General features: G+C 46.5%; 1 protein-coding gene across 1 annotated transcript in view; it reads right to left on the bottom strand.

The window, feature by feature from the left end:
* The window catches only part of CDH3 (cadherin 3), a 56682-nt gene extending 35189 nt beyond the window's left edge, over positions 1-21493 (bottom strand). Inside the window, exons 1-2 of the mRNA XM_037815869.1 lie at positions 21382-21493; positions 21045-21165 (exon numbers count right to left, since the gene is read on the bottom strand). Coding sequence (XP_037671797.1) covers positions 21045-21165; positions 21382-21435 — 175 coding nt within the window. The 5' untranslated portion in view covers positions 21436-21493. The remainder of the gene's footprint in view (positions 1-21044; positions 21166-21381) is intronic.
* Between the last annotated feature and the right edge of the window lie 4491 nt (positions 21494-25984).

The raw sequence follows: 25984 nt of genomic DNA, 5'->3' as shown, positions 1-25984 counted from the left end.
GATGACTGATTGGATCTCTTTGCTTGTGATGGGTTGGTTGAGGTCTTCTATTTCTTCTCTGGTCAGTCTAGGTTGTTCATATGTTTCCAGGAAATTGTCCATTTCTTCTACATTATCCAGTTTGTTGCCATACAGTTGTTCATAATATCCTCTTATAATTTTTTTAATTTCTTCAGGATCTGCAGTTATGTCACCTTTTTCATTCATTATTTTGTTTATATGGGTCTTCTCTCTTTTTGATTTTGTCAGTCTAGCTAGGGGCTTGTCAATCTTGTTGATCTTCTCAAAGAACCAACTTTTGGTGATATTTATCCTCTATTGTTTTTTTGTTCTCTATGTCATTTATTACTGCTTTAATCCTTGTTATTTCTTTTCTTCTACTTGGTTTAGGATTGGTTTGCTGTTCATTTTCTAGCTTCTTCAGTTGATCCATTAGTTCTTTGATTTTGGCTCTTTCTTCCTGTTTAATATATGCGTTTAGTGCTATAAATTTCCCCCTTAGCACTGCTTTTGCTGCATCCCATAGGTTTTGGTATGTTGTGTTCTCATTTTCATTCGTCTCTATATATTTAGCAATTTCTCTTGCTATTTCTTCTTTAACCCACTGATTGTTTAGGAGTGTGTTGTTTAACCTCCAGGTATTTGTGAATTTTCTAAGTCTCTGATGGTTATTGACTTCTAATTGTATTCCATTGTGGTCAAAGAATGTGCTTTGAATAATTTCAATCTTTTTAAATTTATTGAGGCTTGTTTTATGTCCCAGCCTATGATCTATTCTGGAGAAAGTTCCATGAGCACTAGAAAAGTATGTGTATCCTGGTGATTTGGGATGTAATGTCCTGTATATGTCTGTTAAATCTAATTCATTTATCAGATTGTTTAGGTTTTCAGTTTCCTTACTGGTCTTCTGTCTGGTTGATCTATCTATAGGAGAGAGTGATGTGTTGAAGTCTCCCACAATTATTGTGGAAACATCAATTGCTTCCTTTAGTTTTGCCAGTGTTTCTCTCATGTATTTTGTGGCACCTTGATTGGGTGCATAGACATTTACGATTGTTATTTCTTCTTGCTGAATTGCCCCTTTTATTAGTATGTAGTGGCCTTCTTTGTCTCTCAAAACATCCCTGCATTTGAAGTCTATTTTATCTGAGATTAATATTGCCACACCTGCTTTCTTTTGGCTGTAGCTTGCATGAAATATTTTTTTCCATCCTTTCACTTTCAGTTTCTTTGTGTCCCTGTGTCTAAGATGAGTCTCTTGTATGCAACATATTGATGGTTCATTTTTTTTGATCCATTCTGCGAATCTATATCTTTTAATTGGGGAGTTTAATCCATTTACATTCAACGTTATAACCGTGAAGGCATTTCTTGAATCAGCCATCTTATCCTTTGGTTTATGTTTGTCATATTTTTCCCCTCTCTCTATTAATATCCTTTATTGTACCCATACCGAATCTCTTTAGTACTGAACCTTTCTCCAAGTCTCTCTGTCCTTTCTTTGTTTCTCTGTCTGTAGGGCTCCCTTTAGTATCTCCAGTAGGGCAGGTCTCTTGTTAGCAAATTCTCTCAGTATTTGTTTGTCTGTGAAAAATGTAAGCTCTCCCTCAAATTTGAAGGAGAGCTTTGCTGGATAAAGTATTCTTGGCTGGAAATTTTTCTCACTCATAATTTTAAATATATCGTGCCAATGCCTTCTTGCCTCCATGGTGGCTGCTGAGTAATCACTACTTAGTCTTATGCTGTTTCCTTTGTATGTGGTCAATTGCTTTTCTCTTGCTGCTTTCAGAACTTGCTCCTTCTCTTCTGTGTTTGACAGTGTGATCAGTATATGTCTCGGAGTGGGTTTATTTGGATTTATTCTATTTGGAGTTCGCTGAGCATTTATGATTTGTGTATTTATGTTGTTTAGAAGATTTGGGAAGTTTTCCCCAACAATTTCTTTGAATACTCTTCCTAGACCTTTACCCTTTTCTTCCCCTTCTGGGACACCAATGAGTCTTATATTCGGACGTTTCATATTATCTATCATATCCCTGAGGTCCGTTTCGATTTTTTCAATTTTTTTCCCCATTCTTTCTTTTATGCTTTCATTTTCCATTCTGTCATCTTCCAGGTCACTGATTCGTTGTTCAACTTCCTCTAGTCTTGTACTATGAGTGTCCAGAATCTTTTTAATTTGGTCAACAGTTTCTTTAATTTCCATAAGATCATCCATTTTTTTATTTAGTCTTGCAATGTCTTCTTTATGCTCTTCTAGGGTCTTCTTGATTTCCTTTGTATCCCGTACTATGGTCTCATTGTTCGTCTTTAGTTCTTTGAGTAGCTGCTCTAGGTGCTGTGTCTTTTCTGATCTTTTGATTTGGGTGCTTGGGCTTGGGTTATCCATAGCGTCTGGTTTTTTCATATGCTTTATAATTTTCTGTTGTTTTTGGCCTCGTGGCATTTGCTGAACTTGATAGGGTTCTTTTAGGATTTGTAGACCAATTGAAGTCCTTATCTCTAATTTATCAGATCTACAGCTTCGTGGAGTACACTTTCTCTAACTAACCAGCAGGTGGCATCCACGAGCCACCTGTTCTCCACAAGCCAGTTCTCCCCTGCTTAGCCTTTTTGGTGAGTGGGGGAGTGAGTCTTGTGGGGTCCAACTGGTGTACCAAGCTTGTGTTGTAGTTGGTGTTGCCCGCCCTGTATATGGGGCGTGTTTCTGGGCAGTCATGGAGGGGGGGGTGGCCCTAACAATCAAATCTCCCTGGTGATCCTAGAGTTTTAAAGCTGCTGCAATAGTCTAATCCTTCAGTTCAGTCCTGCCACAGTTTGTCTCTGCCACTGACCCACAAGTCCTTGGTATTGGTGTATGGCTCCTGAGACGTGCAAGTGGGCCCCTCTTCCAGGCTGTGCACCCCAGGTCCTCTGTTGAGGGACGACTGTGCTATGTCACAGGTGAGTGCCGTCCCCCCAGGGCAGTTCTGGGCTGCTGGGCTGTGTAGGGAGGCTGCCAGTCTGCTGAAATGATGGCTGAATGGGGCTTTGTTAATTCACACTGCTCCACCTTCCCAACTCTGGGACAATCAGCTGAGGTTGCAGGGAAGGCTAATGTCCACGTCCAGTTTTGTGGTGTGTGCCTGTTATTTGAAGCACTTCCGTCACACTGGGTTGTCTGGGGCAGCTCTGGGCTATGGGGCTGGCGATGGGCAGGAGTGTTTCCTGTCCACCAGGATGATGGCTGTGAGCGGACACCCCCCTTTTCTTGGGAAGTTGTGGTGTTTAGTGAATTTTCTCAGCCACTGGATTATTGCCTTTTGTCTCAGAGCTCTCTTAGTTCTGCTCTTGACTTGACCTGCCCAAATTGCAAGTCTTTGAAGCTTTCTGTATTGGGCTTCTTAGAGTAATTGTTTTAGAAAAAGAAAAAAGGATTAAAAAAAAAAAAAAAAGGGCCCTCCTCAGAGATCTAATGGGTTATTGAAATGCTAATAGACAAAGCAACCAGGGCCATTAAGGAAAGGTCCACAGGGCAGAGAGATCAGCTTTTCTTCGGGATTTGCATATGCGCCTCAGGGCCTGAGCTCTGCCCTTCCCCTTTCTATGTTCACCAGAACTCCAAAAATCCTCCGCTTTTATTTTGGAGTTTTTCGTGTTGTTTTTTTTCTATGCCTGTCTCCTCTCTGCTGGGCTGGCTGCTCTCAGATTCTCTGGTGTCTGTTCTCAGTCTATCTATGGTTGGAGTTTGGATCAGTAGAATGAGTTTCCGATAAAGGCTGCCACTGCAGTTCTCCCTTCTCCTTCCCGGAGCTGACAGCCCCTCCTCCCACGGGACTGAGCCTGGCAGGGAGGGGTGCGGATCCCCTGGCCGCAAAAACTTACAGATTTCGCTGATCTCAGCAGTTCCACATTTTCATGAGTCTTGTATGAAGTATGCCCAAAGTCAGATTGCTCTGTGGTGTCCAGTCCACGCAGTTCCTGGCTTTCTACCTACTTTCCTGGAGGAGTAACTAAAACATACAGCTCACCAGTCCTCCATCTTGCCCCGCCCCCGGTAGGTTTTTAATGCCCGTTTCCTAGATGGGGAAGCTGACAAGTTAAGCAAATTCACTGAGGTCAGGTGACGGAGGAGCTGGAGGTGGTGGCCAGGCCTGTCTCACGTCTGAATCATTTTTTTAAACTACGATGGTTATAGCGACTTTCTGGTATACTTCAGAGCTGGTTTTTTTACCTCCTCCTTGCTCCCCATCCTCTATTGAAATAGCAGAGATTGATTTTTAGATGCCAAGTGAGATAGTGTGAGGTTTGGAGAAAAGCACTGGACTTGGGGATAAGAAGAGACTCCCTCCTCTGGGATCGTGAGGACTGAGTGAGAACAGATGCCCTTGGCCCCGGCGCTGTGCTTAGGAAGCCTGGCGGAAGGGTTTGCCATGAGAGCTATTAATGGAGACAGAGACCCCCGTTCCCCGCAGGCTGGGACATTCATTTGCAGGATGGTCCTGAGCAAGGCACCTGAATTCCTTGGGCCTCGATGCAATAGTTTGCTGAAGGCTTTGAGCCTGAGGCCGGCCTTCCTTTGCTTTCAAAGGGAGAGAAACGCATTTTGGGGGTTCAAGACTTTTGCTAGCACCAAATGCACTTACTCCTGGATATAACAGAAAAAGCACGAAGGAAACACCAAATTCACAGGGGGATTCAGTGTTATTTAAAGGTATGGTCCCTCAAAACTCTGTTAGTCACAAACATCAATAGGTTGATGCAGAACTTGAACAACCTTATTAGGGAATTAATGTTTTCTTATTTGGAAAATGGAAATTAGACCTCACAGGGCCATCATAGATCACAAGATGATACCCACAAACACAAATTTGTAAACCATGAAAACTTATACAGCATTATTTATCATATGAGGAAACTGGGGTCTGAGGAGAAATGACTTGCCCAAGGTCACACAGCTTATAAGTGGACAAGAGAGAGACTTAGAAACCAGGGTGGTCAGACTCTAAAGCCTTAACTCTTAAGGCTCTTAAACACAGCATTCACTCAAAAAGTAGTTGAGTGCTTCCTGTGTGTCAGACATTCTTTTTAGAAACTAGGCATACATTGGAGAACAAAAGTGTCTACCTTTAAGTACCTTTAAATTCTTATAGGATACTACCTCCTGTTCAAAACCACCTTTCTTCAACCATCCACCAAACTAATCAATAATAAAGTGATTGTGATAGCAAAAGTTCAGAAACAACTTAAATGCCCATCAATAAGGGATTGTTTAATATTGTGCTATGATACCAACACAATGCAGTCATAAAAAACGAGGAAGCTTCTCTGTATTGACATGGAAATATCTCAATGGTTAATAAAAAAAAATAGGGTATAGAGCAATGTATTCAATACTAACATTCACATTTTTAAATTGTGTTTGGAAAATACCTCTGGAAGGAGACCCAAAGAACTAGGCTTTTGTGGGTAGAAAACCAGTGGCTGGAAAACGGGGATGAGATTTTTTACTATACACCCTTCTGACCCACATGAATGCATTAGTTACCAAACACTGATCAAAAATCAGCAGCCACCAGTCCCATTCATTCTTAATACACAGCCCTCTTGTTTGTATTATTTTTGTAACTGCCCTGCAACTTTGAAATTATTTCAAAACAAAATAAGAATTTTAAAAATACAACCTTCTTCTAAGGGAGGGTCTTTAGCTAGCCAAGGGTTAACCAGACACAGGCAGTGATTTCCCTTAATGAGGGACTGTCAATGGCCTCGACCATCCTCTCCTACCAGGTTCCCAGCAGGAGGCTAAAGGACTCAAGAACTGACTCAGCTATTGCTCAGAAGCTTTAATTCTAAGAGCTGCCCGTGCCCCAAGGTACCAGGAACCCAGAATCTCTCTTCCTACTGTCTATGAAATCTGCGTGTATGCGCGCACACACACACACACACACACACACACACACACCCGGAATGTACAACACACTCCAATACCCATCTGGCAGCACATTTCCACTATTATACGCTTCCAAACACTTGCAGCCTGGCCTCTAGGCTCTCCATCTATTCATCAAGTGGACAGGGCTAAGAATCACAGAGAAGCCAATAGTCCTCCTGACCTCCTGGTACACAAGCCCTCCACTCAGGCCACATACTCCAAACTACCTGGCCCCCATCAGCCCTCACCTGTGTTCACATGGATGCAGAACACAACTCATGCCTTGAATTCAGGCAGGTGGGCACAAGCTTAAACACCCACTCTGCCCGGCTGAGTATTTTTCTATCCAAATCCACCTACACGGTAGATGTTACTTCCCCCATTCTGAGGCTGCCAGGGGTTGAAATGCCTCAGGAAGGAGCTTCAGGGAGGTATGTAAAGTATGCAAGCTCCATACAACCAGGAAGCAACGTGACCTGGTTTCAAATCCTGAAGGCGGGTAAGTAAGTGATGAAGAACATGGGATTTGGAGTTTGAAAGACTTGAGTTCAAATCCGTGTAATGCAACTCGTATGACTGAGCAAATTGTGAGCATTTGGAAGGCTCAGTTTCCTCATCTGGAAAATAGGAACAATAGTATCTACCTCATAAGGTTACTGAAAGATTAGGTGGGATAATGTTTGCCCAGAACTGAGCACGGTGCCTGGCCCAGAGTCAGCTATTAAAGTTGTCTTCAGTCTTCTCACTTTTCAAAGTCCTGGACTTTCTATGCCATCAAGAAACTACCTCTTCATGTGGGTAAGGAGCTAGCTACAGGCATAAGCTTTAGCTGAGAGACTGAAGCACCTAGAGGAGAGGGAGATAAATAGGACCCGAGGGTTGGCTAGGAGCTTCTGGAGAGGGCTGTTTGGAGCCGCACTCTGTGGTTTACGGGGGGAGGCAGCGAATGGTCTCGTGGTCAAGCTGACCTGTCCATGGAAACTTGCACATGTAGGAACATGAGCAGCCTTCTCTGCAAGCCATGAGTCATGTGGAGGCTGGTAAATGATAAGCCCTGGGGCTGATCATGATAACTTCTTCCCAGTTGCTTCCTGGTACCACTAGCTTGTTTCACTGGTTTCAAAATGAAATTGATCCAAAACCAGGTCTCATAACTCATCCCCCTCCTAACCTAACCTTCCAGCAGCCAGTGAAGTAGACTGATTTCTGCCTGACCATAACCTAGCTCCACGGGACCATAAATCTTGGCCAAGTCATGGGGGCATGAACGGACTTGTGTCAAACTCTGGGGCAAGGAGATGAGCACTGATGAACACATGGGGTTCAGACCTTAGGACTGGAAAACAAGGGTCCAAACATAGCTCTTACTTCCATGCCCGCCTGGGGTCTTTGATAAAGCCATTTAACTGCTTTAGCCTCAGTTTCCCCCACAGGGATTCAGAATCACATGGTCAATGATGAAGAGGTAAGTGCTGTACTAAGATAAGCTGACAGCCTTCAGCACTGAGCCCAAATACATGATTCTTAGAATATTTTAGGGGAAGGGAGGGAAGGGGTGAGTAAGTTCAGACCACTTCTATCTCTTGAATTAACAACAATAAAAAAAAAAATCAGAGTCCTGTGTATCCACAGTAGATAGAAGGACATCCAATGGAACCAGGAGTCCCTAGCCTGTATTCAAAACTCCTCTCTAAAGACCATCCTGCCAAGCCTGGCCTCAGATCCTGACCTGGTGCCACTAAAATACGTGGGCTAGAAAAGTCAAGTCCCTGGGGTACTAGAGCTGTTGAAAAAAGAAAGCTTTTAAATGGACTTATAAGAAATGATGAATACTGGGCTGAGAACTCATTCCCGTTATGTTCCAGGTCTAGTTTTAGTGGAATTGCCTAGACACCTCCAATGGGAGTAGCCTTGAGGTCAGGTTGTCTTCATGGCCATGACATGGAGGTGCTATGTGCCCCCAACATCCAACCTTACTGCGTGTTCTGGTAAAGCAAAACCACTCATCTCTTTGGGACAAAATGAGTATAAAAATCTTAAGTGATCACTCTCAGCCAGCGACCCTTCTGATCTCTGGGTATTTTGTCTAGAAAGGAAGGATATTACCATTCTGAAGGTGTTGTGGCAAAGGCAGCTTGGGGGGTGGGGTAGGAAGGAGGGATTGTCAATAAAGTCTCCATTCTAGCTTGGTTTAGGGACAACACTAGCTTATAAAGCAAATAAACTTGTCCCTATAGCAATCACTCCTTTCTGTTAAGGGATTGGGGTAAGGGAAGAAGGAGAAAAACATGTGGAATTGACTTGAAAGAAGATTCTGGCATTTTTCTGAGTGAAACTCTCTATAGAAAAACTTTCAATTACTAAGAAATACAAATTAAAAGGACAAATGCTATGGAATATTTGGGCAACGAGTGCTGCTAAGTATTGCTGAAGGACGGGGAATATAAATTGGCAATTCAGAAGCCTTAAACGAGCCCTTTGACCAGTAATTGTGCCAGGAAATTATCCCAGATGTCACGAAACCACACCTGCAAGAATGTTCATATTTGTTGTTTAAATTGTTAAAAAGAAAAGGGTCAACAATTTAACTTTCTATAGAATACTTAATTATGCTATCCTACAATCACAAATGGATAATCATTCAAATGAATAATCTACAGCCTTACATGTCACAAAAGAAAACCTATCAAGGAAAAACCATGTGTTATGAAGGGAGTAAAAAACAGGTCACAAAGCAGCCATTTATAGCATGAGCCTGAAAGTTATCAATTATAACATAAAATATTAATATTTCTAACCTTGGAGGAGAGAGAGAAAGAGAGAGAGAGAGAGAGAAAGAAAGAGAGAGAAAGAGAGAGTTGGGGCTGATACGAGGAAGGTGGTCTGGCTCTCCCTGTCACCAAGTCTTTTCCAGGCCAAAGAGAACCAAGATGGCACCCGTGATCAGGACCTGGTCTGAGGAGAGCAATGGGGAGGGCCACAGAGCAGCAAGGCCTGCTGGGGCGAGCCTACAGGAAGCCCATCCAGAGAGAGAAGATGAAACTGGATTATTAGGGAAGTCTGAGAGAAGCAAGGAGTCCAGCTCTCCCCCTCACATCAGACACCCTCAACAAGGACTTGGGTAGAAAGGTAGGGAAACAGACTTGCAAATTTTTTTTATTTTATTTTATTGTGATATATACACTACATAACATTTCCCATTTTAGCCACTTTTGAGTATACAATTCAGTGGTAATTGCATTCACAATGTGCTACCACCACTATCATCCATTACCAAAATGGGAGACTTAAATATCCATTTGAAAAGACAAAGGGCTTTCAGGGGTGGTAGGCCTACTTAATTTTGCCTTATCTTCCCATTTTTCCATAGTAAATGTAAATTTGATCTGCAATTAGAATACAATATTATGATTTTTTCCCATTCCCTGACTAGAAAAGTTACAAGGCCACCCTGCATTGTTGAGGGAGAAAGCAATTCTTTCTAGAGTAGTTTTGCTTCTCTGCAGACAGCTCTCTGGAAGGAGCTATCTTACTTAGGTTCCTCCCTACCCTTGGGAGCTGGGTCCTCCCTTACACTCCCCAGAGAGGAACCCAAGCTGAGCTTCCCACAGCATTCTGGGATTTTGTAACTCAGTTGACTTATTATTGCTCAGCAGATGTGCTGACTGCTTCACAGATTCTCACCCTCAAGGACCACCCTGGAGCAGAGATCCTAGTGATCAACTGGGATCCCAATTGGGACATCTGGGATAGCAATTAAGGTCTGGTGGGTGAAAGGGCTGGACCTCAGTCCTGCAGCCTTGGGCAAGTCACTTAATCTTTAAGCCATTTCACAGTAAGCACTCAATAAATGCAAGCCCTTACAACTTCCAAGATCTAAAATGGGAACACACATACACAGGCCCTGGTTAAGACCAACTAAGATATAGGAAAGTGTTTTTTAAAGGCCCAAGGGCAGTGACCAAAAAAAAAAAAAAAAAAAGGACCGGAAGGTGAAGGTTATTCAGAGTCCTGATGTCAGCATCAAGCTAAGAAAAAATAGGATCAGCTGCCACACAGGGAAGCACTGGAAATTAAATTCAAAATGTGATGCTTTCATTCACGTCTCAACAGTTTGTCCTCTACACATTCAGCTCAAACATAACTGAAAGAATCACCTGGAGAACTTTTTAAAAATCCAGATTCCTTGCCCCCAGCCTACCTGTCACTTCTACTGAATCAATTTCTGGAGGTGGAGATTGGGAAGGTAGTTTGTGTTTTTTTAAAGTTCCTGATCCTCTTGTTTTATTTCTGGTAAGTAAACTGGTATGGTTTTTTGAGGGCACCTTAGAGCACGTATCAAAATTTCAAATGCCCAGGTCCTTCATCTGACCAACAAACACACCTGTCCATTCAATATCTCTACTTGGATGCTTTAAAGGTACCTTGAATTCAATGTCAAAAACTAAACTCATGATTTTCTTTACCCCTGGCCCAATATGGTGGTTTTCCAGTGGCTCTCTCCCAGGGAGTGGCATATCATGTACTCAGCTACTCAAGTCCCAAATCTGGGCATCTGAAGCAGCCCAGAGTCTGGAGCCAGAGTGCCTGGACTCAGATTCTAGTTCCACCACCGATTAAATGGGGGTGAGGATGATAGTATCTACCTCAGTTAAATGAGTTAAGAGCATAGGGCCTGGCATAGGATTAGCCAGCAGCAGTGTCTTCCTTGACTATTTCTCACTGAGACACCCCTTCCCCAGCCAATCACCAGGACTCATATCTCTCCACTCTACCCCCACAACCTTAGTGCATACTACATCATCTTTAGCCTCAATGAGTACAAAAATCTCCATTTATAAAGAGGGATCTTCTTAAAACGTATGTGTGTACATTTGAGAAAATGAAATGAGGTCACTTCCTTGTTCAAATCTCATTGATGATGTGCCATTGTTCCCAGGATGGAAAACAGAATCTTTAATGTACCCAACCCCAGCCCCACTCTCAAGCCACATTGGTCCTCTTCTTAAACGTACCAAGCCCCCTTACCACAGGGCCTTTGCACACGCTGCTCCTCTGTCAGAAACAGTTTCTCCTCACATCACCACTCCAATTTTACCCAGTGAACTCCTAACATCTTTCAGATCCCAATTTAGAAATTATCTTTTCAGGGAAACTTTTCATCAACCCTCCCAAACTAGATCAGTTTCCCCTGTTAAAAACTCGTCTAGCCTTCTGTAACTTTCTTTTCTAGAACTTATTACAACTTGTATCTACACGTTTGTGATTGCCTGATTGCTCTCTCCCCCACTAGTCTGTACAACGCACAGAGGTAGAGACTGTGTTGCTCATCATTGTGTCCCCAACACCTGGTACAAAGCAGGTGTCAATAACTGTTGAATGAACTATGAAAGTCCTTTGACCTGGCAATTTAACTTCTAGGAATCCATCCTAAAGATGCATACGAACTAGTCCAGCTGTAACAATAAGGTATTACTACTTTCACTAACACCCACCCTTTGTTCATTCACTGCATGTTGTTTCATACACTACGTTACTTAATCATAACTAGAGCCCTAGGAAATCCCCATTATTTTCTCTATTTTACAGATAAAGAAATTAAGGTACAGAGGTTAAGTAAAACTTGCCCATGTTTCTACAGCCAGTATGTGGACAAATAGGCAGAGTGGCTCGGGAACTCTATACTTTATAGTACAATTATGTTTTATGCAAACTTCAGTTGTAGAAATTTGAAATCATGCCATAAATATTAAATTTTCACTTTGTATGCAAAGGCTGAAGAAAGGCAAATACCCCAAATTAAAAACAAATTGTCAAGAGTCAAAATTTCAAAGCTGGAGAGACTAGAGAATTGTAACCATTCCCCAGCCCCACCCCCCACTCCCCACCCCCTTCACATGTGTTCATATGAGAACATAAGTCTTGAATCATGAGAGCTGTGAATTCAGGTCTTCAAGAATCCTTTACATCAATGCGACTGCCCTGAACAAGGCTGTTTGTTGCAACATTACTTAAGTTTAAGAAAAAAACCCATGAGCTCCTCTAGGGGTTGGGGGGATGGGGGTGGGGCATAAGATCAGAAATGAGTGTCCCCTTTAAGAATGGAATTCAATTTTTATTCAGCAAAATGCCTGCATGGCTAGATTTTGAAATCTAAAAAAAAACTTGAGAAAGAAAAGCACTTTTGTTTTGACTGAACCTCACGTTCTTACACTCTCACATTCTTAAGCTCTCAACATCCAAGAAAAATAATGCTGGTGCTAATAAACAAATAAGTTTACTTCTGAGTTATACAATTTAAAATCTTTTGATTTCAGTGGTTTCCAATGTTTTTGAAATATTGTTCAAATAATTAAGTCATGAAACAATGGTTAGTGTGAAAACTAAGTGGCACAGTAAGTAGCCTTATTTATCTTACTGCACAGTCTATCTTAAAGGTGTTCAAACTCAAAAGCTCAATTTATCTGGATGTGGTTGCAGTGAATAATTCACTTGGTCATCTTTCTGTAGCAGTCTTTCCTAATAAGGTGATGCCTGACAGATTTCTAAAAATCCAAACAATTCACAATTTGTATGTTAACTAGCCTCCCCTCCCCCCATCTGTAAAAGATAAACATAGGAACCTGGCTAAATAAATACATCCACCATGTAGAAGACTATGGACTGTGAAAATAAATAGATAAATAAAGATATGTGTATCTAATGGTCTGGAAAGATGCTTGTGATTCACTAAGTTAAAAAAGCAAGTTGTGAGAGCTGTTGAGTGGCAATCCTGCAGCTCTGACATGATTCAGAGTCTTTAACAATCAGTTTGCCATAAAAAAATGTTGGTACGATATTTTGCTTTGTTGGAAACTCAGGTTAAATTTAAAATTTAAAATTACGTGTATATACATAATTGTATTTAACTTTAAAAAAAGAGTTGCAGAATAACATTTGTACGAATTGACATAGTCCAATTCTTGTTTTTAAAAATCCTGTATGCATACGTGAGTTTGTTGTACAGAAAAATGTCTACAGGGACTCACATTAAACCATTCACTGTGCTCACCCTTGGGGAGTAGAACCGAGGAAGAGGACTTCCATTTGTTTAGTCCTGAATTACTTCTTTTGAGAGGCAGAAGAGTTCAGTGGTTCACGCTCAGCCTGAACAGATTTAAATCCCAGCTCTGCCCCTTAGTAGCTGTTTGATCTTGGGCAAGTTACCTAACCTCTCTGACCTGTTTCCTCACCTGCAAAATGGGATAACAATAGTACCTACCTCCCAGGGATATTATCAGGATTAAATAAGCTAGTCTATATAAAATGGTAAGAACATACCTGTCACAGAGTAAGTACCATATATTTTTTATTGAAAAAAATTGTCTTTACAGTGAATACATATTCATAAATTAATTTTAAATCCCAACCAACCAGTCCTACATAAACAATATAATATAGTATATATGGGAGGGTGATAAAAATAAAAAGGTCCCCCAAAATTCTGATAATTAGCTAAGCTTGCAAAATGGCGATTCAGGGGGCCAAAGGCAGAGGTAAGCCATTTGGAGCATGCTTGAGTCCCTGTTGGGGAATGCAGAATTCTGGAAGCAGAAAAAAAACATAAAAGACAAGAAAAGAACAGGTCTTGAAGTGCTGGTGGGAAGCCCCGACTGAAGCTGACTCTACAGGGAGAGAGCAGGGTGTGGGCCTGGCGTTCTGTTCTGGCTTGTGTGTGGAGAGCCCTCACAAGCAGCTGTTTTTCCCCCTAAAGCTACAACAAGATGGGGCTTGTTGTACAAAGACAGCTCAGGAGGCAACCAGCCCCAAGGAAGACACCCAGGATGTAACAGAGCCCCTCACCCACACCCTCTACCTCAGCAGTGGCCTTCCACCTCCTCACAGCCCTGGGGCCCTGGAGCCACATCTCACACTCAGGGGAGTTGGAGGCTCACCGCTGGGGAGCTGGGACTCAGAATAATTTGCTGCAAACCACCCTGGTTGGGATGAGAAACCAGGCCTAGAATTCCATTTTCCCTTGCCTGTGCCCAGATTTACATCCTCAGGCCTGTCCCCACTGCTGGTTTGGCCAGAGCCTGAAGAACTTTGGAGTGGCCTTGTCATCTTGGGCAAACCACTTCTCTGGTTGCCAGATCCTACTTCTCTACCAAATGACCACAGGTGGGGGTGGGGATAGGCTGTGGTCCCCAAATATGGGGAAGGAAACTTCTCAGAAAAATGCATACACACAATCCCAGGGGATCCAAAACTTCCTAAAGCTAATGTGAGGATCCTAAAGCCAGAACCCCTGGGCAAAACACAGTTTACAACACAGGTTTTCAAGCTTTCTCGGTGATGGAGATAGAACTTCAAACTAATCTTTTTTATCCTAAACAAATAAAAGTGGGGTTCCTGAGATTGAGGGGGAGGAGGAGGGCCTGGAATTGCATTTCCTCAGCCCCCATCTCCACCCCTGAACCCCTGGATGCTCAGAGTCTTAGGGGAAAACAGATCTTTCCTCCCTGGGGCACCAGAGAGCCTAGCAAGGCTCTCCCGGAGGCATCCTGCCAGCCCTCCCAGCAGAATCAGACCCTCCCACAGCCAGGCTGTGTGGCCCCGGCTTGAACCCCTTCCTCAGATGTTAGACAGTACCAGAGCCAGAGCTGTTCACAGGCAGGGTGAAGGGAGAAAGGAAGGTGTTTCTTCAGCTTTCTTTTTCCCAGGATGAGGAATTTGGCTGCCCTCAGTCACCTAGCAAGGACCCTGGCACCCCGACGTTAGGCTGGGCCCTGGCAGTCCCAGCCCGAGGGGGATTCTATCAGCTTGAGGAATTTGCAGATTATTGGTGCTCAAGCAACCCAGAACCACAGGGGTGTCCAGATTTGGGGGGGCAAGAGGAGCGGAATATACTAAGCTCCTCCACTCAGGGCACAGGGGTGAGAAGGGGAGGTCCTTGAGCTGGAGGAAGGTGGGGGGTGGGTTGAGGAAAGGCAGAAGATGAACGGCCAGAAGCAGACTTGCCTCTGAGAGCTGTCCGTGTGAGCTGCTATCGGGCCTGGTATCTAAACCCTCCCTATCCCCCCACATTCTAAAAGGGAGGCCAGCCCTGCTCTTCAGGCCGATGGTTCCCCCTCCCCATCTCCCTACCCCACTCCCCAGCTCCTAGTGATTAATTGGGGCCTGTCTGGAGGGGGCAGGAATTTGAAGCCCCGGGTCAGAAGTTAACCATTTCCCTTCTTTCTCTAGCTTGGCTGGGGCCAGAGGACTCAGGACCTCCTTCCCTCCCCGACCCTGACTCTCCTGGTACCTCACAGTGGGTGTCAGGCCTGGGTTCAAATTCTGACTCCGTTTACTAGCTGGGTGACCGGGGACAAATTACAAACACACAAGCCTAGATGTACCATCTGGTTAAATGGGGCCAATTCCTCCCACCTCTTGGGGCTTTTTTAGAAGGATTAAAGGGGCTTATTACATAAAGTACTTAGTGTAGCTTCTGGAACTCAGTAAGCTCTCAGTAAATGGTATTTAGGCGTATGGGGTTTGTTTTTTTTTTTTTTTTTTTAACAGCTCTTCTTTGCCAACCCTGGTGCCTGGCAATGCCTGGTGACTAAATGAAATGAGAGGAAACACCCAGCTGAGGTAGACACTCTGGCCTGGGGAAAGTCAGGAAGGGAAGTTGAGAAGGGATGCTGGAGGTGAGGCCAGAGAAGACCAGAAGCCTCACAGCCACTGACCTCCACAGGGCACAACTGGGACGTCAGCCACATCCCTGCCTTCCCCAAACACCTTGCTGCCTCTATTAGGAGGTGAAACAAAAACCAAGCTGGACTGCTGGACGGGACCCTGTCCATTTCTCCTTTTGCCTCTCCTGACCTCACACTCCATGATCCAGTAAGATTAAATGTATTTAAGTTCCAGGAACCCATCATGCTATTCCCACTGCCAGGAACACAACACACCCCCACCCCCCACCCCTGGCATGCTGCCCCCCTACCCTCAACTCTTCCCCAGCCTGAGGCTGGGACTTCATTTTCTTCAGGTTCCTCCAAGAACATGTCAGCAACTCTTCTTATGTGACCTCCTATGTTTCCTCCCCTACCCCCATCTGATCATGTGCTCTATATCATACTCATTTTGTCCGTCTTCTTCCACTAAAAGGTAAGTTCCCTACCGTATCCCCAGCACTTAGGACAGCACTTGGCACTGAGTAGATGCTCCATAAATGTTTGTTGGATTCAGGAGTCACTGTATTACAATTGCCTGGTGACTGGCCTGCTTCCTCCTCTAACTGGGGAATTCCTTGAGGATCAGGAGCTTGTGGGCCTTGCTCACCCCTCAACACCCAGCACTCAGTAGATATTCAGAGATTCGTTGACCAAAAGACTGTCTCAACTTGGCTCTCTAAGACCAAGAGAAGCTGGACTCAACCTCCCTGGACACACGAGGAGGCTGTTGCCCACCCACCATGGATCCAAAAGGAATGGCCTCTAGTAAGGAGACTGTTGAGGTGGGAGAACCCAGAAGAGCCCAGCTACTCCAGGACAGAGAAAAGCTGACTTCTCAGTACAAGGCCACAGTGCTGAGAGCCTCAGTGCACCCAGCAATTGCACCCCCAGGTAACTACCCAACAGATGCATGTGCGTAGGCTCATCAAAACACTTACACAGGAATGTTCACAGCAGCACTGTTAGTAGTAGTCAAAAAATGAAAGCTACTCAAATGCCCAACAACAGAAATGTGGCTAGTTGCATAATGGAATACTAGACAAAAATGAGAAGCAACTGCAACATCAGTACAGTGTTATTGAAGAATCTCAGAACACGCAGTGAAAGAAACCAGATCCTAGAGGACACACCATATGGTTCTTTTACATTAAGAAGTTCAAATACAGGTAAATACATCTATGGCATTAGAAGCCAGAATCGTGGGTATCTTGGAAGGAAGGTAAAGATTGGAAGGGAGGAGGCTTCTGAGATTCTGGTGGCATTGTTTCTTGAGCTATGTGCTAGGTGCATGGGCATTTTAAGTTTGCAAAATTCATTGAGCTGTGCACTTATCATTTGGGCATTTTCTATATATGTTATTCTTTAGTAGCAGTGGTTCTCCAAATGGAGACGATTCAGCCTCAGGACTGGAGTCTCAACTGATCTAGGCAGGAGAGCCCTCCTGTCTTCCTCTCCTCCATCATCCTCTAAAGTCTTGTAGAGCTGCGTCCAGCCCTAGAAACCCACTGCTCCTCCTAAACAACACCTTTCTTATGCAGCAGAGATGAGGGCAGCCTGCACTGGGTACCTTGGGAACAGGGTGCCATGCAAGGATGTGGGCAGGGAGACTAGGGGTTTGAGTCCTGCTCCCCAGGCATAAGCTAATGGTAGTGCAGGACAGAGTCTTCGGCAACAAACCACTGAGCCAGGGGGACAGCCAGCCGGGCCCCAAGTCCCAGTTCCCCAGTTCCCAAACATTCATTCCTCAGTGGCAGATTAATGGGACACCGTGGAATCGCCCTGGGCTGTAGAGGGCATTTAAGACCTAGCCTTACTGTCTGCCCCAGTGACTTAATGCCACTTTACAGATGAGGGGAAGTTACCACTGCTTTGCAAAGCAGTCATAAGTATCAAAACGAGCTAACACTAGACTGTAAGCTCCCCGAGAGCAAGGACTTTATTTTGCCCATTGTTTGAGGCCCTTTTCTAGAGTAGTGTCAGATACATGCTAAATAAATGTCTACTGAAATATAAAAGGCATAGCCCAGAGGATGGGTTCCAAAGTAAAAGGTAATTTTCACACCAAAACCTCAATAAGCAGCAAAATTATCTTGAAGTTAATTCATGCTCAGTCACATTCATTACTGAACTTTGAAGTTTCCCACCAAAGCTGAGGACTCTTGGCTTTCAACCTTACCCAAACACTGACTAATGGTCAATTAAAGCTGCTGAGGGAGCCTATTAAGTGCTGGACTTGTTTTATTGCCATTAAGCCTCCTCTCTCGATTGTTTGCCATTACAGATGGGTAGATTTCGTTAGGTCACTTACTTTTAATCACTGTACTAATACCATGCACGTTCCTTCCTCTCACCTCCTCTGTCTTTTCTTCTAGAACCACTCTTGAAAAAAGGCTGGACCCCAGACTATGGGGTGGGGGAGAGTTTTTGCTGTACTCCCCTCCATTAACCTCTTTGGTCTAGTCCAGCCTAGCTTCATCTGACCCAAGCCCCATCACTAGGGCACTTGGAGGCTGTAATCAAGCTGGTTCCTTCTTCAAGAATGTGTCTGGAAAACCCTACAACAAAAAGGAATAAAAGACTGACTGCTTTGGGGGAAGGGATTGTTTTGAGTGGCTGCAAGATTCAGGGCTCCAACACTGAACTTCATTCCACTCGCCTTCTACTTTTTGGTAGTGAAAAGCACCATGGAACTCAGGCATCAGAAAGTTCAAGTCCCTGCTGACCAGGGATAAGACTGCAGGGAAGCCACAACCACTTAGGTTTCATGTGGAGAATGGGTTGTCCTTCACAAGTCTTTCATGATTCAAGCAAATACTTACTGGGCATCTATTAAGTACCAGGTCCTGGGCATATACCAAGAGGTAAAAGCATGCCTGTGACCTTTAAAGAGGTTAACGAGCTGTTTAGCCTACTAAGTTGAATCCATTAATCCATGCCTCTGTTTCTCCACCTTTAAAAGTTCCAGCAGGGCTGGGCCACAGAGTTTCTGAAGTCCCAACGCTAAGATTAAGAGCTCAAGTTGTTTAATACTTACCATACTGGCTTCAAGGGAATGTTGGGAGGATGAAGGCAAGCTCAGAGTTGTAGAAGCACTTTGAAGAGGAAGATGAGCATGCAAACAACATATTAATTATATCAGACAATTTCTTTGAACTCAACTTCATAGACACCAGCGACATTCATAGCCCAGGGGCAAACAGCAGGGGCAATTGTTTCTTAGCAGTATGGAAACGGTTGTTGGTTTGGCCAAACTTGAATTTGTATGTACCCTCAGGATAACCTTTTCAACATGGCTAGATCTGGGCTCTGGTCCCTGTGTATTGAGGATGAGGGGCTAGAGGGGGAAGGAAGGGATGTAGGAAGGTGTCAGCAGCTGAGAGCCCGGGAGAAATGCCAATATTTCATTTTTTTTTTTGTTGAGGGGCATGTTTCCAATTTATGTGGAATCAATTGGTCCAGAAAAATTAAGAAAAAAAGGGGGGGGGGAGCTTATTTCATGGGAAGCCTGTCCTAAGAACCAGTCATGGAGCAGTCTCAAGGTGAGCTAAACACATTAGCCTTCTCTTTGTTTTATAACCCAGGTGTGTTCCTGGTATGGAACATGCCATTTTCACAACCATAAACAGACATCCGAGAACACTGAATTTCCTCAAAAGGTTTAAAATGCCTGACGTCACTGGGAAGCACTCGCCAACCCGATCATGAAATTGAAAACCTGAACGTCGGTCGCTTTCCCCCCAACAAGTGTGGTGTTGCCTTCATCCTCCCAACATTCCTTTGTGGAGTGTGGTGAAGTGACAGCTAATCTGATTATTTCTTGCTTCAGTAAGAAAGATAAGGCACCAACAACACTCAAACCACAGCCAGCTCTCGAGACTATAGTCAGAGAACTTGACAATGGGAGAAGGAGTTAGATTTGGCAGAGCTCTGGGTAGCAATAAAGCTTCCTCGGGGAATTGGATTTGGGGCCCTGCCTGAGTTAACTTTTTTACAGGTTGGCTGAGTTGCAGTTTGTTAGTCAGCCAGTAATAAACCCTCGCACAAGAATTTAAAGTTTACGAGGCTTGGCCTCTTAATACATCTTCAGCTTCCTACAGCAAAGGGTTTAAGCAGCTTGGCCTAGCCTGTGTGTTAATTGTTTTGTCAATGTGCAGAGTTATTTGGGGGAAGAAAAAATATATAAGAAAGACTTCTATAGACTCAAATCCCCAATTCTCTTTTGGAGAGGCAAAGGAGAGCCATTCTGTCCTGTTGGAATTAAGCACACACCGACCCCCCCCACCCCCTCAAAGTCGTGAGAATTTGTACCTGGGTGAGGGGCATTGCTGAAGGCCTCATTAGAGCAATCTAGGTGGCAGCAGTTCTTAATTGTTTTGAAAGCCAGGTAAACTGTGGATCCCTTCCCCCAGAAAAACGCCCACCTGAATTCTCAAGCAACTTCAGTTTAAGGATCCTCCAGAGCCCCACTCAAGGATCCTGGGTACAGAGCCCCTGTTTTAAGGAAAGAACTTGGGTTTGATCCCTTGGAGGAACCCCTATTGTCCTCCCCATCTGGAGGGGAAGATCCTGACCCCAAGAGGCAGCTGCTGTCTGGGTCTTTTAACACACCGTTTCTCCAGACCAAAGTGACCCCTTCTCTCGCTTTTTTTGAACTTGGGAGTGGGAGCGAGAGATCGAAAAGGCAGTTTGATCTTCCACCCCAACCCCGTGGCCCAAGACTTTGGGACACCCCCAAGGTCACTAAGTGACCTAACATCCCTGCCCCAGACGTCGGGGGCGGGGGTGGTGAGCGGCGTGGAGGGGATGTATTCCGTGCGTGTCGTGCAGATTGGCCCCAGCCAGGTGTGCCAGGCTCAGGGCCTCCGCAGGCTGCAGGGGCGCAAGCCCTCCGGAAAGGGCAGGGTTAAGAGTATATTCCAGCTGCCGGGGAAGAGGGGGCGGGGAGGGGAGCGCGGAGAAGAGAAACAGACCCCGTCTGTCTGTCGGAGACACAAAGCACGGTTCACAAAGGGGGCCCGAGAGGGGCGAAGGGGGGCTGCCCTGGGCATGGCTCATCCCCACACCTGCGCGGGGGTGGGGGGAGGAATGTGGACGGCGCATTCCTCCGCTGAGGCCAGCCGGGGCGGGGAGCTTCCCACGTCCGGGAAGGGTGAGAGGCACAGCCGCCCCGCACCCCGAAGTCACGGTCGGGGGTGGGGGAAGGTAAGCAGCGGCCGCCGGGCGCCGAGGGGCTGGACGTCAGGGGGCGCTACACTCTCCCGCGTTCTCTGTCAGCCGCCGGCTTTCTGCGCCTCCTCAGGACCCGAGGTGGCTCCACAGGGCCCCTGCCCCAGCCTGGACGTCCTTCGCCTTGGCCACACAGGAACGGACCACGTGCGACCCCCGCCCCGCCGCCCCGGGATCCCGGCATCCCGGGAGGGTCTTACCTTTCCCCAGCGCCTGGCCTGGCTCCAGCTCCGCGCCTCCCACCTCCATGGTCACTTCATCCTTCCCAAAACCCGCCTGGCACGGCTCGGAGGCCACGCACAGCAGCCAGCAAATATGTGCCTAAGGGAAGAAGGGAAAAGAGGAGATTGGATAGCAGGCGCGCCCGGTGTGCCCGGCCCTGCAGACCCCATCCCGGGGAGTCCTTACGGGGCCTCACGGACTACCTCAGCCCCAAGGAGCGGAGCCCTGCGCACTCCCCGACGCCACCGCAGCGTGCGGACTCCGCCCGCCCTCCGGGGAGCCATCGGCCGGGTCAAGGGCAAGGCAGCGGAATACCTGGAGGAGGAGGAGGAGGAGACGGGACGCGAAAGGCCCACTACGGAGCCCCATGGCTGGAGAGAGAGATGAAGAGGCTGCCGCGACGGCGAGCCAGAGCTCGGCTAATCTGTCCACGTCCCTTTGAGCACAGAGGCTCGCGGGAGCGAGGGGGAGGAGGCCAGGTGAGCGCAGGTAGGTGCTGATTGGTCCAGCGCCGCAACGTCCCGCCCCCTCGCAGGTGGGGCAGCTGTCGCTAGGTTAAGGCACGCGTGTAGCCTTCCTGCCCTCACTGGTACCCTCCTGAGTTCTCCCTGCTTTCCTGAAACTGCTACCAGCGGGCATTCAGCCCCTGGTCTCTCAGGTTCTGGGTTTCAAGAGAAAAACCAAAACCAAAACCCACCCACTCTTCGGCCTCCGCTGCGCGGGAAGAAAAATATTTCTATGCCTTGCGGCCACGGAAATACAGTAAAGAAGCATCTAGACCCGACTGGAAACAGAGGCGCTCCATTCATGCTCCCCGGAGGGGCTCTGTTATCCAAAGCTTTGATGGAGGTTGGGTGTGCCCGCCCCACACCCGGCTACTGCGGGGCTGCCCTCTGCCTCTTTCTCAGCTTCCCATGCGGGACCGCCCGGAGAGATCCAAGCTTTAAAACTGGCAATGAGATCCCCAGGGACCGCGTTACAGAATCTGCTACAAAGCTCTCCAACTTGCGGGGGAATGAGTGCTCCCATTTCGCAGCTGAGCAAATGGAGGCTGGGAGAGAAGTTACTCACCCTAGGTCCCAAAGTGTGCAAGCTTTGGTAATGCCAAAGGGTGCGAGGTAGGGAGTAGTTATTAGCCCCATAATCTCCAGCACAGCACACATACACACCCCATTAAACAATAAATAATTGACGTTTCCTTACTTTATGTAAAATGTAAATAAAGGTATTTTTTTATTGACCTGAAATACTGTATATAATCTAAGTAAATCTGTGCTTGCTGTGCAAAGCAGCCTTCCCGGGACACTCCCTTTGAAAACAGCCCTTCCTGGGAGACAAGCGGCCGACCTAGAATTCGAATCTCTTCTCGTTTCCTCTGCGCTGCACACAAAGTGGCCCCTGGGGTAGTAACGGTCCTGAGACGCAATCACTGCACCTCCAAGCCCTTCGCTCACTGAGTTGAGCCTTCCCATCAGTCCCACCCTCTTGTTCACTGAGCCCCTCCCCACTCCCAGCCCAGATTTAGGGATTCGAGGAGAGGCCTCGAGTCTCTAATGGATAGAGTGTTCGGCCCTCTTGGGCTAACCTGGTGACTCGCCCACCCTTCCCGCCACCAGGCCAGTGGCTAAGCGGTGGACGGCGGCGGCCGTGGGAGACCCTCTGTCTAGCTGAGCTTGGGCTCTGGGGCCGGATCGCCTGGAATCAAAGCCGGGTTCTACTACTTAGTAGCCCTGTGGCCTCAGGCAAGCCAAATAACCCCTCTGGGCCTCAGTACTGCATCTGCCAAATGGGACTATTATGACACCTACCCCCAGGATTAAATGAGTCGATAATTGTAAATGAGAATTAAATAAATTAACACATCTAAAGTGCTAAACTCAGTACCTGGCACACAGCAAGTGCCCACATGTCGGCTGGTGTTATTTCTCTAGGATCCGGCTCATTTGGCCTTTTCCTTCCCCTCGTGAGCCGTTTCTCCGCTCTCTAGCACCCCCTCATCCTCTAAGAGAATGAGAAACGCTGTAATCCTTCGATTTCACGGTTCAGGGTAAAGCGAGCTGTTGGCATCTAGTATCACGGAGAGCGCTGGTTATCCGGCCTGTGGTCCCTGCAGATGGGATGGGGGCGAGCACTGCGCCGCAGGGGGTGCTTTCTCTGAGCGAGAGGACTTTGAATACCCGCGTTGGGGCAAAATCCAGGCGCGACCCGGTGGCTGGGTTTATCCTCGCCTCGCAGGTTCCCCCGCGCCCGCCCGGAGCCAGATGAAGCCATTAGGCGGACAGTTACACACAAACGAGCCTCGGGATCCAGTCCCTAATTAAGTAAACACGCGACTGGAGGCCTGTCGAGCGCGCTCATTTCCGCCTCCTTCGCGGGTACTCAGCTTTCGGGGCGGGGAGATGATGCGAGAAATGGAGAGTCAGCTCCTTTGCCTGTCGCTTCGCTTGAACCACACGGCTGTCTTTGTCGTTCCCCCTATCTGGCGTTCGTTCATTAATTCGTCCATTTAAGAAACATTTGCTGACAGCCTGCTACGTGCCAAGCCGTGGCCTGAGCACTGAGGATACAACAGAGAGCAAAACGGAAAATTTTCCTGCACCCTCGCAGCTTCCATCCCACGCTGTGCGGGTCAGAGGGAAATAACATCTAAGTAAATATTGATTATGTTAGATGGTGAATTCTGCTGGGTAGGGGACAAAATGGGGAGTGCGGCTCCGTAAGGAAGGCGGTGGGCCTGGAAACTGCAAATAGAGGGATCCGGAAGGTTTCAATCAGAGTCTAGCAGGAAACGGAATCCAGCTCCAGTGGTTCAAGTGTTTAATGAAAGGACTAGAGGTGGGCAGGGTTCAGGGAACCAACAAGGGTTTTGAGGCACCAGCCACCAGCGGCAGCAGATGGCCTTACCACTAGAAGGACTGGAGGATAAAGGGAGGAAATGGTATCATTCGAGGTTGGTGGAACTGGATCCGGGAGGGCCACACAGCCCCAGAGCAGACGTGGTCCACAAGGGACACAGCCATCGCCCAGAGCAAAGCACGGAGGGCGCAGGGAAAAAATACCCCAACATCTCTCTCCTCCTGCCCTTCGTCTCCTGGCAGTGCTTCCTATTGGCCAAAGCAACCGGAAGCCTGAGGGTAAGGAAGCCCAGGTGACGGGATGCTTAGAGGCCATTCTCCCCAGGCCCTGGGCAAGGCAGAGAAAGGCAGAAAACAGATGGGGTGGGGGTGGGGTTGGAGCAAATAGGGAAGCACAGAGACCTCACTGAGAAGGTGACATCTGAGCAAAGACCCAGAGGAAGTAAAGGACTAAGCTATGGCTAAAGATATCTGGGGAAAGAGTATTCCTGGCAGAGAAGCCAGGCAAAGGCCCTGAGGCAGTCGATTCCTTGGAACAGTGTCTCGAGTAGAGTGAGCAAGTAGGAAATGAGTCAGAGTTTGGGTGGTGGTAGAGAAGGGGGGTGTTTGAGCAAATCTTGCAGAACCTCATAGGCCATCATGAGAAGTTGGCTTTTACTCTGAGTGGGAGGGGAGGAAGCCACTGGAAGTTTTAACAGAGGGCTGGTGTTGAGAACAGACCACAGAGGGATGAGAGCAGGAGCAGGGAGATCAGCTGGGACGCTATAGTAGTCATCCAGGCCAAAGATGAAGATGGCTTGGTTCAGGGTGGTCAGTGTGGAGGTGGCGAGATGCAATCAGATTCTGGATATTTTGAAGGTGTTTCCAAGGAGATTGGCTGAAGGATTGGGAGTGTGAGAAAGAGAGGGTCAAGAATGACTCCAGCTGGTGATGGTGGCATAGCATTGTGAATGAATTAATGCCACTGAATCGTACATTTGAAACTAATAAAATAGGAACTTTTACATCGTATATATCTTACCACATATTTAAGAAAAACATTTCTTTTAAAGAAAAACAAAAAAAGAATGACTCCAGGGCTCAGCTGTATTTTCTGAAGGTTTCATGTCAGTTTCCTTAGGAAACATGTGTCTTTATTTCCTCCTTCACATTGCATTCTGATGAAGGTATTATTGACAACAACAACAACAATAAAAGAATGACTCCAGGGTTTTGGCCGGAGCAACCAGAGGTTGGTAGTGTCATTTCCCGAGACATGTGGAGTGACCCTGTCAGGGGCCTCTTCAGATCCCCTGGGGTGCTTTTTAGGCTTTCCGAGGGCCCTTCTCTGGCTTCTGTGTGTGGATGCTTTTAACAGCCTGCATTCTTTCGAAGTCTGCCCTCAGGCTTCCAGAGTCCCTCTGTCCTCGAAAAAGAGAAGTGCCCAGGAGTTGATGCTCCCAGCCCTTAGCCAACCAATAACCGACTGGTACAGAGACAAAAGCCAGGGTGTAACCTACACTCCAGAGTTCCCTGTGGGATCAGGCTGAAGCTGCCCTCTGTAGGACTTTGAAATCCTGCCCTTCTTTACCTTGCTTCTCTTACTCCCTACCAGTTCCTACGGAGAGTGCTTCTTTAGTAAGTCTCTGGCACATGAATTCCTGTCTCATCGTCTGCTTCTCAGAATCCCACTGCAGGTAGAGCAAGTTTGGGATGGGGGGAAGGTGAGGAGTTCTGTTTGGGCATGCTGCCACTGGAAACACCAGTTCAGGGGAGACGTCTGGCCTCGGGAGTTACATTTGTCATGAGGGGTGTGATGATTAGGTTCATGTATCAGCTTGCCTGAGTAATGGTGCCCAGTTGTGTGGTCAAGCAAGCACTGGCTTAACTGTTACTGCGAGGACATTTCATGGACTTAAATCATCAGTAAGTTGACTGCATCTATGGCTGCTTACATCTACAATCAACTAAGGAGAGTGTCTTCAGCGATGAGAGACATTTCATCCAATCAGTTGAAGGCTTTAAAAGGAGCAGTGATGACTTCAGCAGTTGAAAGGAGAACTTTCATCTCCACTTGAGCCAGC

The sequence above is a fragment of the Choloepus didactylus genome, chromosome 22, assembly GCF_015220235.1.
Source record: "Choloepus didactylus isolate mChoDid1 chromosome 22, mChoDid1.pri, whole genome shotgun sequence".
Lineage (NCBI taxonomy): Eukaryota > Metazoa > Chordata > Mammalia > Pilosa > Megalonychidae > Choloepus > Choloepus didactylus.
The sequence above is the reverse complement of the archived record's forward strand: the minus strand, read 5'-3'. Positions and strand labels throughout refer to the sequence as shown.